Here is a 13,722-nt window from a genome sequence, read left to right as displayed (position 1 = left end):
GTAAGAATGTATGTTTTTGTGATGCCCAAATTTTACAACATTGAAAAAGTCAATATGGCTCTCGAAATATCTGCCTTTCTTTTTGTCTCTCACAAAAATTGGATTAGGCATAAAAGAAAAAAGAAGCTGGTGGATCTATTTTTTTCCTGACCGACCCTAAAAATTCCTGCCGACCCTAACATTTTTACACCATGTAATAAATATGTCAGGCGTATGGTTCTCCACGGCCCTGTGCGCAGTGAGCTACTGTGCAAGCACAGAGTTGAGTCGGGTGTTTGACAGCGGCCACACAAGGTGCGGGCGTGGGCATGCCACTTACTTGTGCGCGGGGCTGCACCTCATTGCACACTTATTGCATTGTGGGACCAGAACCCCCTGTGAAATGTGAAAAACTCACTCACTCACGGCAAAGAAGAGGCTCGCAGAGACTTTAAGTTCACTCACGGTCCTTGAAGTTTGTTGAGCCATCCTCTTCCAAAAAAGCCCTTTTTCATCCATATTAAAAATGTATGCCCACCATCTAGGAAACTCTTTCTCCACTTACCGATGAGCAGCACCATACAGAGGCACGTTTTTGAGGCTGTGCCTTGTAACAATGCATGTTGTATCAATGTGCCTCACATATTATAGTACACACTTTAAGACAATGTGGCTTTTTTTGGGTGGGGGCGTGAAAACAAAAACGCAATGCACTGAATCTGCAATAGGTGAATTGCAAAGTAGAGAGGGATTGCAGTATATGCATGTGTTCATGAGGGTCAGTTAGCATAACTGTCTCATCCCATGTCATAGCGTTACTGTACCGAATCAAGTCATGTTTTTGTTTTGCCATGTCCAATTTGTGACAGTTTCATGCTGTCTGCCTTGTTCGTGACATAATCAAGTTTATCATCTCCGCTAATATTCCGGTGTTTTGCAATGAGCGACTCCATCATGAATTTTGATCTCATTATGTACGAGAGAATGCAATTTCATGAGAAGTGACGAAAATGGCGGAACCACATGCTGGAGATGGAGTAAAAACATTTTGTAAAAAAAAAAAAAACTACCTTCCGACCCTTGTTCTGAAATTTAGGAAATCGGAACCACAACGTTCTTATTTTATTTTTTTTGGTCTTACCAATTTCAATCAATTTTTTTTCCTCTTCACTCGGAAAAAGCAGAGCAAAACTCTTTCTCCCCTATACTGGGATTTGGTTTCTTTCACCTGATACGAAAAAATTTTTATTTCCCCCCCAGGCATTAACTTGCATAGGCACATGTAAATATTTTATTTTTCTTTTACAGATCATGTGAAATTAAGATTTTCCTCTCGGAAAAATCTCCCTTCTGTCTTAAGGGAATGTAAACACGATCCTTATGAAATTAACATTTTTGATGTTCAACAATTTGTAATAAAATGAGATATCAAATTGTCTGAACGTTCACGGTTCGGCTGGTTGGATGGCATTGATGTTGTCGAAGAGCAACACCGCGCCCACTCCAGTTCTCGCTGTTTTGCCATGTCAAGTTATACAAGTGAGCCAGGTAACCTTGGCAAAGTATTTCCACCGTGGTAGCACATGAAGAGTTTCTGATGTCAATAAATTGTTACTCCTGCGATATTTAAATGCTTACCATGTCTTTTGGGCATGTTCAGTGTAATTGAGTCTGTTATTGCCTTCCACCAGGGTCCTTTATTCTCATACAGAATGCAATGTGTAGATGATTCTGGTTAGGTTGTCACTTTATTTAAAAGAAGTTGTTGCTAGATGGGTTTGTTTAAGGTGAAGGAAAGGGACAAAATTGGCCATGCTGCGTATGCCATTGTAAACCAGCTCCACTTTGTTCCCAGCCATGTTTAGGTCAAGCAGTAGATGCACTTTGAAGTATCGATGCCAACTAAAATAACAATTAAAAAAACGTTCTCAAATTAATTGATGAAATAACATGTATTGCCTAGCCTTACACTGATGTGATTGTTGCGCTATTGCAGGACAAATGTTAAAATTTCAGTATTTAATTGGTTGTAAAAGAAGCAGTATGCTTGTTTACTGCATTCAATTTATACTTCCTGAATGTAAACCACATTGTTGCTGCAAAAGTTCTCTCTGTGCTGTAAGACTGACAAAATGATGCTGAAGCATGCATACTAGAGGCAGCTGAGCTGAATCAGCAGCTTCAGCATCAGGAGTCAAAAGTGACATGTTGGAAAATTTTGTAATGTCATTCGTCCCCCCATCTCATGTAACATCGCAGCCTGTTAAGAAAAAGAAGATCAAGCGTGAGATCAAGATCCTGGAGAACCTTCGAGGTGGGACTAACATCATCCGTCTGGTGGATACAGTTAAAGATCCTGTGGTACGTTATCTGATGAAACTCTTATCATGTAATCATATCCATAGTGTGTAAACATTGAGTGCTATTGTGTCGATTAATTGGGGATTTTAAACCACGTTATCCTGGTGATGGTACAAATCATCTGTCTGCTTCCAGTTCCCTCCCATCCAGTAAAAGAATCTTTCAATGACAAAATGTGGACAATTTACTGATAAAACTGTTCTTCTGGCTTCCGAGTTTGCTGTATGAATCTTTTCGGTATATACTGGTTCTGGTTGCTCATTGGTCGGTTTTGTTCGCATTTGAGATTGCTGTACTTGTAAAACTGAAAATGTGTTGTCATTTGTCATGCTGTATATGTAACTACACTCATTGCAAGGTTGGCATATGTTTGTTAGATTTGATAGATGTTAATGTCGTGATTACCTTAACAATCGCATATTTTGACTATTTAGATCTCCATAGAGTGACTAACATGACGTCGGTATGTCATTTTCATCAACCCCCCCCCCAAAAAAAACATGGCTTTATCATACAAGTCATACGAGTGTCCAGAAAAGGCCCCCTGAGAGCGACTTATGTTTGACCAGTTTTGTATCCATTTTGTCCATATTTGGCTGAGACCGCCCCCTTTCTTCTGATTGGCTGCCTCCATGTAGAAGACCCACTTGTGAAGGCACACGTTTGTTACGTTGACAGCACTGGCTTGGGAGCAGAGGTAGGCGGAGATTTCCCTAGTGACATAGATAAGTTTGAGAAATTCAAAGGACCAGCTTTCAGGCCTCTCGGCAAAATAGATCTGGGACTCAGGGAATGCGTGGACAATTTTAATTCATATTTCACGTTTACTGAGGCAGCAATGAGGTAATATTACAGTATATTTTATATATATATATATATATATATATATATATATATATATATATATATATATATATTGAGGTGTATGAGTCAAAATTTTAGGAATAGGTGTCAGTATCCTATTGTAAGCTTTTCTGTATGCAACACACCCCTGCAAACTGCAACCACCGTCATAAAGATGTTTATACCACTTTGACAGTGTGCTCAAAATGGAGAAATAGTAACTTTGTTCGGGCAAAAACAATAAATCCCAGAATGCGTTTGCCAAAGTGGTAATATTTATTTGCAGTCCTAATTTCAGAAATAAGGATACAGTGGTCACTTAGTGGTTTGGCACTTTTTGTGCGTCTTTTCTGTAACATCGCAGTCAATGTCACTACTGGTGCAGTGTTTCCATCATTGCAAAGCTACTTGAGGTAATCTGCAATGCAAATATGTTTTGTGTTTTAGAGAAATGTAGCTGTATTTATTCCACCAATGCCTTAAACTTCAAACTGAAACAAATTCAGATTAGATTTCTTCATTTTACCTTAAAATTTGTGGATGTTCTGGAGAAGAGTTTCCTAGTTGATGATGGACAATATCTATTAGTTTCTTTCAGACAAAATGTTTATTGTCAGTCTCGCTGGTTGTTTGGAGTTAAATTACCAAGTTAGTTCTGTTCTTTTTTATACTTTGTTTGATATTTCTGCACTAAATAATTTGTCCATCCTTGCTTCTTATGTCGTCATAGTCCCGAACTCCAGCACTCGTCTTTGAATGCATCAATAACACAGACTTCAAGGTAAAAATGGTTGTCTATTCTACTATTGGCCATTGTTGAATTATTTTCAAAGTACAAAATTGTTCCACCTCCACAGGAGTTGTACCAGAAGTTGACTGACTATGATATCCGTTTTTATATGTATGAACTACTGAAGGTAAAAAAAATTTGTTTTATTTTTTAAACAATATTTACATTAATTCATTCATTTTCCATGTCTGCATGCATTGGTCAGGCCCTGGATTACTGTCACAGCATGGGAATCATGCATCGAGACGTCAAGCCCCACAATGTGATGATCGACCACCAGTTGAGAAAGGTTGGCAGTCATCCATTCATCAATCCATTTTCTTGCGTGTATCCGGGTCGCAGGCTCTATAACTTTAATGGGAAGCCCAGACTTCCCTCTCTGCAGCCATTTCCTCCAGCTCTCCCAAGGGGATGCCAAGGCATTCTCAAGCTAGCAGAAAGACATAGTCTCTCCTACGTTTCTTGGGGTGTTCCCAGGGTCTCCTCAGAGGGAGACATGCCCATCAGGAACGCATCCTAAACAGATCCCCGAGTCAACTCGTCTGGCTCCTCTTGATGTGGAGGAGCAGCAGTTTTAATCTGAACCCTTCCCGGGTGACCAAGATACCCACCGGACCTGTAAGGGGGAGCCCAGACACCCTGAGGAGAAAACTCATTTCAGACGCTTGTATCCGGACCTCGTTCTTTCTGTCATGACCCACAGTTTGTGGCCATAGGTGAGAGTGGGAACGTAGATCGACCGGTAAATAGAGAACTTCACCTTTTGGCTTAGCTCCTTCTTCACCACAACGGACCAATACAACGTCTGCATTACTGCAGCTCCACCCTTTTCTAACTGGACAAAGGTTTAGAGGTGCTAATTCTAAACCCAGGCGCTTCACACTCAGCTGCCAACCACTCCAGTGAGAGTTGGAGATACTGTGTTGATGAAACCAAAAGTACAGAACATAACATGAGAGTTATTCACAGAGTCTGTGACAAAGGGCAGCCTTGGCAAAGTCCAACCCTCACTAGAAACTAGTGCAATTTACTGCAAGAAATGTGGCCCAAACTCTGACACCCGCAGTATAACCCGTATTAGGGGGTTTGGCACCCCATATTCCCGAAGCACCCCCACAGTACTCCCCTAGGAACACAGTTAAACACCTTCTCCAAGTCTACAAAAACACATTTGGACTGGTTGGGTGAACCTCGAGCCACCCTTGAGGACCCTGTTGAGTTCCATGGCCAAAATGAAAACTACACTGGTCCTCCTGAAACAGAGATTTCACTTCCTGACAGAGCCTCCTCTCCAGCACCACTTAACAGACTTTACCAGGGAGGCTCAGGAGAGTGATCCTTCTGTAGTTGGAATACACTCTCCCGATGTAGTTGCGACACACTCTCCAGTCCCCCTTCTTAAAAAGGAGGATCACCACCAGAGTGTGCCAATCCCAGGGCACCGTCGGAGATGTCCACACGATGTTGCAGAGACATTTCCACCAGTACAGCCCCACAACATCCAGAACCTTTAGGAAATCCAAGGGCATCTCATCCACCCCCGGGGCCCTGCCACAGAGGAGCTTTTTAACCACTTCGGTGACCTCAACCCCAGAAATGGAAATGATTGCCTCAAAGACCTCAGACTCTGCCTCCTCATGGGAAGGCATGTAGTGGAATTGAGGTTTTCGAAGTCTTCTCCCCACCGATTCACAACGTCCTGAGTCAAGGTCAGCAGTGCCCCATCTCCACTATACACAGTGTTGACGGTACACTGCCTTCCCCTCCTGAGACATCGGACGGCGGTCCAGAATTGTCTCGAAGCCGTCCGGAACGTGTCCTCCATGGCCTCACCAAACTACTCCCATGGCCTAGTTCTTTCGTCAACGATCACCAAATCTGCATTCCGCTTGGCCAGCCAGTACCCATTAGCTGCTTCGAGTCCCACAGGCAATAAAGACCCTGTAGGACTCCTTCACCTTGACCATCATCCCTCACCACTTGGTCTACCAACGAGTTCGGGGACTGCTGCCACATCAGGCAATGACTATCTTACGACCACAGCTCCAGTCGGCAGCCTCAACAGTATAGACACAGAACATGGCCCACTCGGATTCAATGTCTCGCGCCTGCCCCGAGACGTTGGTGAAATTCTGCCAGAGGTGGAAGTTAAAATGTCCTCTGACAGGGGATTCTGCTTGACGTTCCAAGCACACCCTCACAATATGTTGAGGCCTTCCGGATTGGAATCGCATCTTCCCCCAACATTGGAGTCAACTCACCACCAGATGGTGATCAGTTGACAGCTCCGTCCCGCTACAAAGTCAATCATTGAACAGCAACCCAAGATGTTCTGGTGTCAAGTGCACATGTGGACACCCTTATGCTTGAACATGGTGTTTATTATGGAGAATCCATGGTGAGCACATGTGCTCCAAAGAAAAGTGGCTCCACAATCTTTTTTTTTTTTTTTTTTTTTTTTTTTTTTGTGTGTGTAGTGTTGCTGACGTGAGTGGGTTGCCTGGTGTCCCAGCTCCATCGACAGTCAAAGTCACCCCAAGAATGGTGACTACAACCTTAACTTGACCGGGCTCACTGTAACATTCCCTGCATGTTGCATTCACAGTTTTGGCTATTTCCATGTCTTCTGTAGATATAGAATGTCATTAACACTTTTTAAGAAGGTCCACTTAGAAATTAGCCTCCCCAACTCGCACAACTTTTCCCATATACAGTAATGTTTTTGTTTTTTTTTTGCTGATCCACCTTTGTTTGACATAGAGTACATTTCCCAGTACCAATTGTGTTTAGATTACAATAGCCGTGGTTGGGTCAAAATTCATGGCACTTATTACACCTCAATCTTGTTGCTCATTGCTCACTCATGTGTAGAGGAAACAGCCCTATGTCTTTACATCATTTTTGTATAGTTCTTTCCTGGCTTTGGGGCTACTGAGCCTGTTTTAAGCCCACAACTGCAAAAAGACCTTCATTCTATAAAGGCCTACACCGTAGAGAGGATCCATTGAGTCACTTGCTCCAGTGTCTTTGGGTGGTTGTTTCAACAGTGTCCTGACTCAACAACCCTGCAAATTACGTGCAAGATTTCCCCTGTGGTGATTGTGATTGAGCTGCCTTTTTTGCTCTGGTGGACCCTTTAGTAATACTGAAGGCTTTGATAAGGTCACATTGATCCATATGTCATATGTATGTATGCAGGTTGGCTGTATTTATTTTTTATTGATGAGATGACTGCTGACAAAAAGTATCAGGAGGAATCCAAGTGTGCAGTAATATCTGCTCATATTCAGGCAACTACTTCAGTTCTGGTTCAGGGTGGTGCTACACTGTGCAGATGGACAATGACCACTGTGGGAAAGCAACTTAATTTTTTTTAAGACAAAGAGTGAAATATTTTGGAATATCTAAGTTAGTCACCTTGCCAGAATTGAATTGAGCATGCATCTCACTTGCTGAAGACAAAACTGAAGGGAAAATGGCCTAAGCAAGATGTAGGTGGACCTTAAAAGACAGTTGCAGTAGAGGCAGCAGAGAATAATCAGGCATGAAATCCAGTGACTGGTGATGTCTCTTCATTCCACACTTCAGCCTTGAAGTGACTGAAAAGAATTTTCAACCCAGTATAGAAAGGTGAAATTTTGTTCATATTTCCCATTATGTTTTGTCACAAATATATATTTTTTTTTATTGCATTTTTTTGTCAGTCTTGATCCGTTTTGACTCTACTGTAGAAAATATTCTCTGCTGTTGGTGATAGGAGTTCCTCTAATACGTGTGAATAGTGTGGGAGGGCGAGCCTTAAAATAACAGCAGATATAATTTCGGTTCCACCACTCTCCTGATGACCACTACTACTTTTTACCCAGCGTTACACTGCATGGTGCGGGTCATTGTAATATAAGAGATCTGACAAAGCTCACAAGAGATCTTGCAAATAAAGTCAAGTGATTTATGGGAAGATGAAGGCAAAGAAAGGGTTTATCCAAACATCCCTAATTTTGTTATGAGGTATTTTAAGGTTGTTTTAACGTAACAAATATGTTGTAACTGATTCGGTTAATCAAATTCCCACCACCAATACAATAACTCAAGGCTATCAGCCACAATCATTTCGTGGAGCAGTGTTATGTCAAGACATGGAGCATATTTACCAAGTATTTATAAAAAAGGATTTTATCGTCATTGTTCAGTCAAAATACTCATGAGATGAATAGCCATTTTGGACTCACAAATATACACTTTTCAACTTGTCCAGCAGGGGGCAACAAACAGACATAAATGCATCCCTGAAGTGACATGGTTTAATAAATCCATCCATTATCCGCTTGTCCTCACAAGATTCACGGTAGTGTTGGAGCTTATCCCAGCTGTCAACGGGTAGGAGGCAGGGTACATCCTGAACTGGTTGCCAGCCAATCGCACGCCACATGGAGAGAAACAACGGTCACAATCACACCTAAGGGCAATTCAGAGTGTTCAATTAATGTTGCCTGTTTTTGGGATGTGGGAAGAAACCGGAGTGCCCGGAGAAAACCCACGCAGGCGGGGCTGGGCTTGAACCCTGGTCCTCATGCAGGAAATTAAGGACTTTCGTCTCATGGGATTTGGTTAAATTCCTAATATGGAAGCTAACTGACGACAGTAGAATACTTTCCAGATTTTTCAGTAATTTTTGATTGTAGGATTTTAACAAATGATTTGTTTCCATAGCTACGCCTTATAGACTGGGGTTTAGCGGAGTTCTACCACCCTTCCCAGGAGTACAATGTCAGAGTGGCATCCCGATACTTCAAAGGCCCCGAGCTCCTGGTGGATTACCAGGTAATTTATCACAAATCCATGTCCCAGCAGTGGCATTTATCAAGATGCTTTCAGACAGACACAGGAAGAAATAATTATAGTAACATTTAAACGTTCCTGACTGCCATGTAAGAATAAAGACGAATTAAAATAAATGACACCACACAAAGAGAAAGTGGTGGAAGTGTAAATGTTGTGTTGCATATAGTAACTTTATTTCAAATTAGAGCTAGTTTCGTAAATTTAATTTGTGAATAATTATTGCTTGTTTTGTACTCAGCAGTAAATTCTTAATCTTGATGTTCCGTTTGTTATTGCACTTTTCGTCATTGTCATTAATGGTATGTTCTACAGCGGCATCACATGAAGTATAATAGACCTGGAAAAGGTAATGCTTTGCATAGCCGAAATATATTTGCTCACATCTCATGTGACATCTGGCAAAAAGAAAATGTAAAAATGAAAGAAAAATTTATACATTGGAACACTGATAAAACAATGCCTAAAAAATTGGATTCCAGATAAAATGGACCGTCAGGAACAAACAATGTCCAAAAGTAGCTTTGACTGGTCACTCGAACTACTTTTGACAAAGTCTGTTAGTTCCAAGAATTTTTTAACTCTTGTATACTGGGGCTGTCGTGAAATATGAGCAGAGACTGAGAGACACGTTTCCGAGTCATAGTTAACCAATATGACTAGATCCAACATAGTACAATATAACAGATGCCAATGGGGTGTCCTTTTTGAATCCAGCAACATTTCCACATGGCTGCCATGATGGCAGGAATTCATGATATCTTAGCATATTGCTCTGTGCCACAGAGTTCACACAGCTGACTGTAATGTAAGCCCAAAGAGGAATACAAAACTCAAGTGTCTGGAATATGCAATTTTTTATACTGTCACAGTGTTTTGTTTTGTTTTTTAAGTGATTCGTCATTGGCAACAGGGTTGGAAACGAGGACTGATTCGTTGCGGCTCATAAAACCGACTTGACTATGACGAGTATGTCAACAATGTCTATGTAAGGCAAACTAGCGGTTAATTCGGATACATTTTGAAACTATTCGAACATTTCCACAATTTTCTATGTGTATTTACCAGTCACTCACATTTGAAAAATGCACGGGTGTGGTCAGTCATGCTCGCAGATAAAGTTGCGGGTGTGATTAGGGATGGCCTTAAAATAACTTACTGGATTAATATAACATAACTGTAAATGAAAAAGTAAAATAAACCAATACGTAACTAAAATAGAAAAGTAAAATTTCAAACAAATGATTTCCTATTTTTTTTATTTCCTAATTTTTGATCAATCAAAATTTTTGATCTCACAAACTTTATCTGAAAATAAGTTAAATGCACTAACCTGTCAAGGAACCAACATGAACTGTCTTCACCCGCAATGTTTTGAAAATGCTAAAAATTTAGTTCAACATAATCAGCGTTAGTTGCAACAAGCTCGCGATACATTGTAACAAATATTCCTGTTGCCAATCGTGATGTGTTGTTGTGGGGGGTACGCATCACCGCGATTCCCGTAAATAGGAGGTCGGCTTGCTAGAACGCGCCTTTATGTGCATGTGGTCGACGTATTGGCCACACCTGAATCAAGCGATGGGGTGGATGATAGTCTTGTCATTTAAAAAAAAAAAAATTTACGCCGTCACACTACCTCGCGATCGAGGCATTGAGCAGTCATGATGTAACTGAATTTCCTTTGACATGGCTCATGATGTTGATGACTTGCGACGTAAATGCGCTCACAGTACGTGAAGCGGGTCTGAACATGCGCTTTCGGCCTAACTTCCGTACATGCACAGTACGGTTAACTTGCATTTCCTGTTTCTGTGTGAATACCTGTTGTTTTGCAGCAGGCTTTTTTAGTTAACTTTTATGAAATAAACACGTAAATTAATGTCAAGACTACACAAAATAAGTGATGTCTTTTCATATCTATTTTTTCTACTGGTAACAAATTTTACGTGCGTGATTTTTCGTGCTCGACTTTGCAGATTTGCGAGCACAGAAGTGTGCGGTCGCGCCTGTCAAATGTGAGTGACTGATTTACTATAATGTAGTCCTGTACAGGATATTTTCGGCCTCAAAAATTTACCAACCTTAACTTTGGACTGTACATTAACAAAAAAGAAATTGCTACCATGTACCAGGAAATCATTTGTAACAGATGACCCATTAGTCCATTTTATTGAGGTTCTACTGTATTCCCAAGTTGTATGATGTTCAGGCTTTTTGACTGTGGAGGTTGGATTTAAGGAATTGACTTAAGTGAGACCACTGCAGTAGATAATCTCCCTGTCTGTCTTCATTATTGGTAGTCCTGTTTGATGATTTTTTTTCTTTCAGATGTATGATTACAGTCTAGATATGTGGAGCTTGGGCTGTATGCTTGCCAGCATGATCTTCCAGAAAGAGCCCTTCTTCCACGGGCAGGACAACTACGACCAGGTAACATTGTTACCCTGGCTTTTCAATCATTGTATCAGTTTTTTGCTTAATTTTGAACACTAAATTTTGTTTTGTAGCTGGTGCGAATTGCCAAGGTTCTGGGGACAGATGAGCTGTTCGGCTACCTGCGTAAATACCACATCGAACTTGATCCACGCTTTAAAGATCTCCTTGGACAGTAAGTGCTTGTGATGTTATGAGATGTGCCAAGTCACCAAAGCATGTGTTGGGTAATTGAAGGGGTGTTTCTTTAAAGTCCATGTCATGGCTTGCTTCATTCACGAGTGAAGCCACAAATGATGAGGATTCGGGAAGTGTCAGCTCAGAATTTCGTTACAGATTTTATAGTTTGTACAAGCTCCTTGACTTTGGAGAGTTTATAGTGTTGATTGAGTTTAAGGATAGCCTGGATAGTGCAGAGAGCGTGCAAGTGTAAATGAGTCCAGCTTCTGTGGTGCCAGGCATCACTCAGTGGTCAACTGAGTCCAAACCTCAGACAGGACCACACAAGATAAATAACGACCATTGCTTCAGACATATTAATTAGCTTTGTATTATTTAAAATGTAATTTCCATCGTTTTATTTTATTCAAAGTTTAGGTGGTTATTGTATGCCAAGGAAGTCCCGAGTCAAGGGTACAGTAAGCAGCACCTTACCGAGAGAGAAAAAATTACTTAACCCCAATTTATATACAGCGGGTATGGAAAGTTTTAAGAGCCCCTTAAATGTTACACTTTTTTAAAAATTGCAGCCATTTGTTAATAACATTTGAGTTCATTTTTCCTCAATGTACAAACAGCACCCCATCCAGCTGTGTTTCATTATACTGATTGGACTTAGGAAATCCACACATCTTTGCGGTTTCACCAAACCGAGAACGTCCATTATCTGCCATTTTGTGGCCAATTTTTGTGAAAAATAATTACAAACAAACAAAACAAAAATGGCATAATATACAATGTTCAAGCATTTGAGCCAGAATACACACAGAGCATGGAACCTGACGTGTTGGAGAGGGGACGTGACACTGACGAAGGACAGTACTCGTATAACATGGACTTGGGAGATGTTCCAGACAGGCTCATTTCGAAAGACTGGTGTTCGTGTTCTCTTTGTGACCTAATGCCAACTGGGGCGGAATGCCAGTGTTGTCGTGAGTTTGAAAAAAGGTTGAAAAAAAATATGGAGCATATCGGAATGAACTTAGATCACGATCAACACGTCTGCACAACATAGATACTAGATAACTGATACGAAGTTGTTTGTTTGGGCGAATACATGTTACATATCAATTTACTTATGATCCATGACAGTTTGATGAAAGGACCACTTGTACATCCAGTGGAAAATCGGTGAGTACACATTTTTAACGGTCTTGGAATTCTATGTGAATCCTATGTGAGCTATATGAATGCTACGGGCTATGTCCAAAGTTGATCAAAAATGCGAGCTTATTTTCTGAATAAGGCTTAGGACTATTTAAAGGTCAAGTGTCATGAAATTGATTATTTTTGCTATATTATTAATGAAAAACCCACAGCCAATATGGTCCCATGTGTTTTTTCACCACAAAACATGATTTTGACGTACAGCTTTTTGTAACTCCCACCATGAAAATCTTTTTGAGGGATTTGTTTTTGAGAAGAAGCAGGAAGTGACATACAGGACAGAGGCGCCCCCTCGTGAACTCGTTTGTTTCCATTATTTTTACCTCCGGGAAGGTAGCTCGTTGTTCATTCGTGTTAGCCAAAATGCCGGCTCATTGCATTGCTGGACATTGCTTGAACACTCAGGAGAATGGAATTACCCTTCATAAGTTTGAAAGAGACCCTGTTCGTTGTGAAAAATGGATTGCACGGGTGCAGAGGACAAGAGCTTCGTGGGTTCCAAATAACAGGTAGGCAATAATGTGCCCCGGCTCGACGGTGTTCAACAAGTACTGCGGTGGCTTTGAACATACCCCTAAAAGCAGCATGGCTCGGCTCCACCTCCCCCTTATATGCCACCACGGCGCAGAAAATTAGCCACACCGGCTGAGGCGACGCGTTCGGCAGTCACTGCTTCTGCGAAGGCTGTCCCGATGGCTCATCTCCGCCGCGGAAGTGGATCGGACGGGGCTGAGGTTTGGCCATGATCGCATATCATGAATATGGCTCGAAACAATAGTGTAATATTGCCCCGAGGGCTCGAAACAATAGTGTAATATTGCCCCGGTAACTTCACTCGGTTGTGTGGTGTTCTCTTTTTCGAAAAGAGCTTCCGTGTCAGATGGGGCGCGTTTGTCTCCCATGAGGGTGCACCGCGTGTTTTCATTTGTGATGTCACGGACGGAGGATGCAGCCAATATGGCGAGCACTGGGATATCGTAGAATGACACTTCTGCAACTTTGCGCATGGATAACGCGCTCTCCGCTCACATTTTTTCGTATAGACATTGAAGTGAATGTTATGTATTTTTCATTGAAATATCTATTTT

At 41.4% G+C, this 13,722-nt stretch overlaps 1 protein-coding gene across 7 annotated transcripts in view; it reads left to right on the top strand.

Annotated features, from left to right (window-relative positions):
* The window catches only part of csnk2a2b (casein kinase 2, alpha prime polypeptide b), a 35,196-nt gene that overhangs the window by 2,412 nt on the left and 19,062 nt on the right, over positions 1–13,722 (top strand). For all 7 annotated transcript variants that reach the window (XR_009795336.1, XR_009795335.1, XR_009795337.1 and 4 more), the window contains exons 3-9: positions 2,239–2,340; positions 3,914–3,964; positions 4,041–4,100; positions 4,179–4,262; positions 8,684–8,794; positions 11,144–11,245; positions 11,323–11,423. Coding sequence is in view for 3 of the 7 variants with exons in the window: in XM_061822343.1 (XP_061678327.1) it covers positions 2,239–2,340; positions 3,914–3,964; positions 4,041–4,100; positions 4,179–4,262; positions 8,684–8,794; positions 11,144–11,245; positions 11,323–11,423 (611 nt within the window). In the remaining 4 variants the exon portion in view is untranslated. The remainder of the gene's footprint in view (positions 1–2,238; positions 2,341–3,913; positions 3,965–4,040; positions 4,101–4,178; positions 4,263–8,683; positions 8,795–11,143; positions 11,246–11,322; positions 11,424–13,722) is intronic.

The sequence above is a fragment of the Syngnathoides biaculeatus genome, chromosome 6 (assembly GCF_019802595.1).
Source record: "Syngnathoides biaculeatus isolate LvHL_M chromosome 6, ASM1980259v1, whole genome shotgun sequence".
NCBI classification, from domain to species: Eukaryota; Metazoa; Chordata; class Actinopteri; order Syngnathiformes; family Syngnathidae; genus Syngnathoides; species Syngnathoides biaculeatus.
The sequence above is the reverse complement of the archived record's forward strand: the minus strand, read 5'-3'. Positions and strand labels throughout refer to the sequence as shown.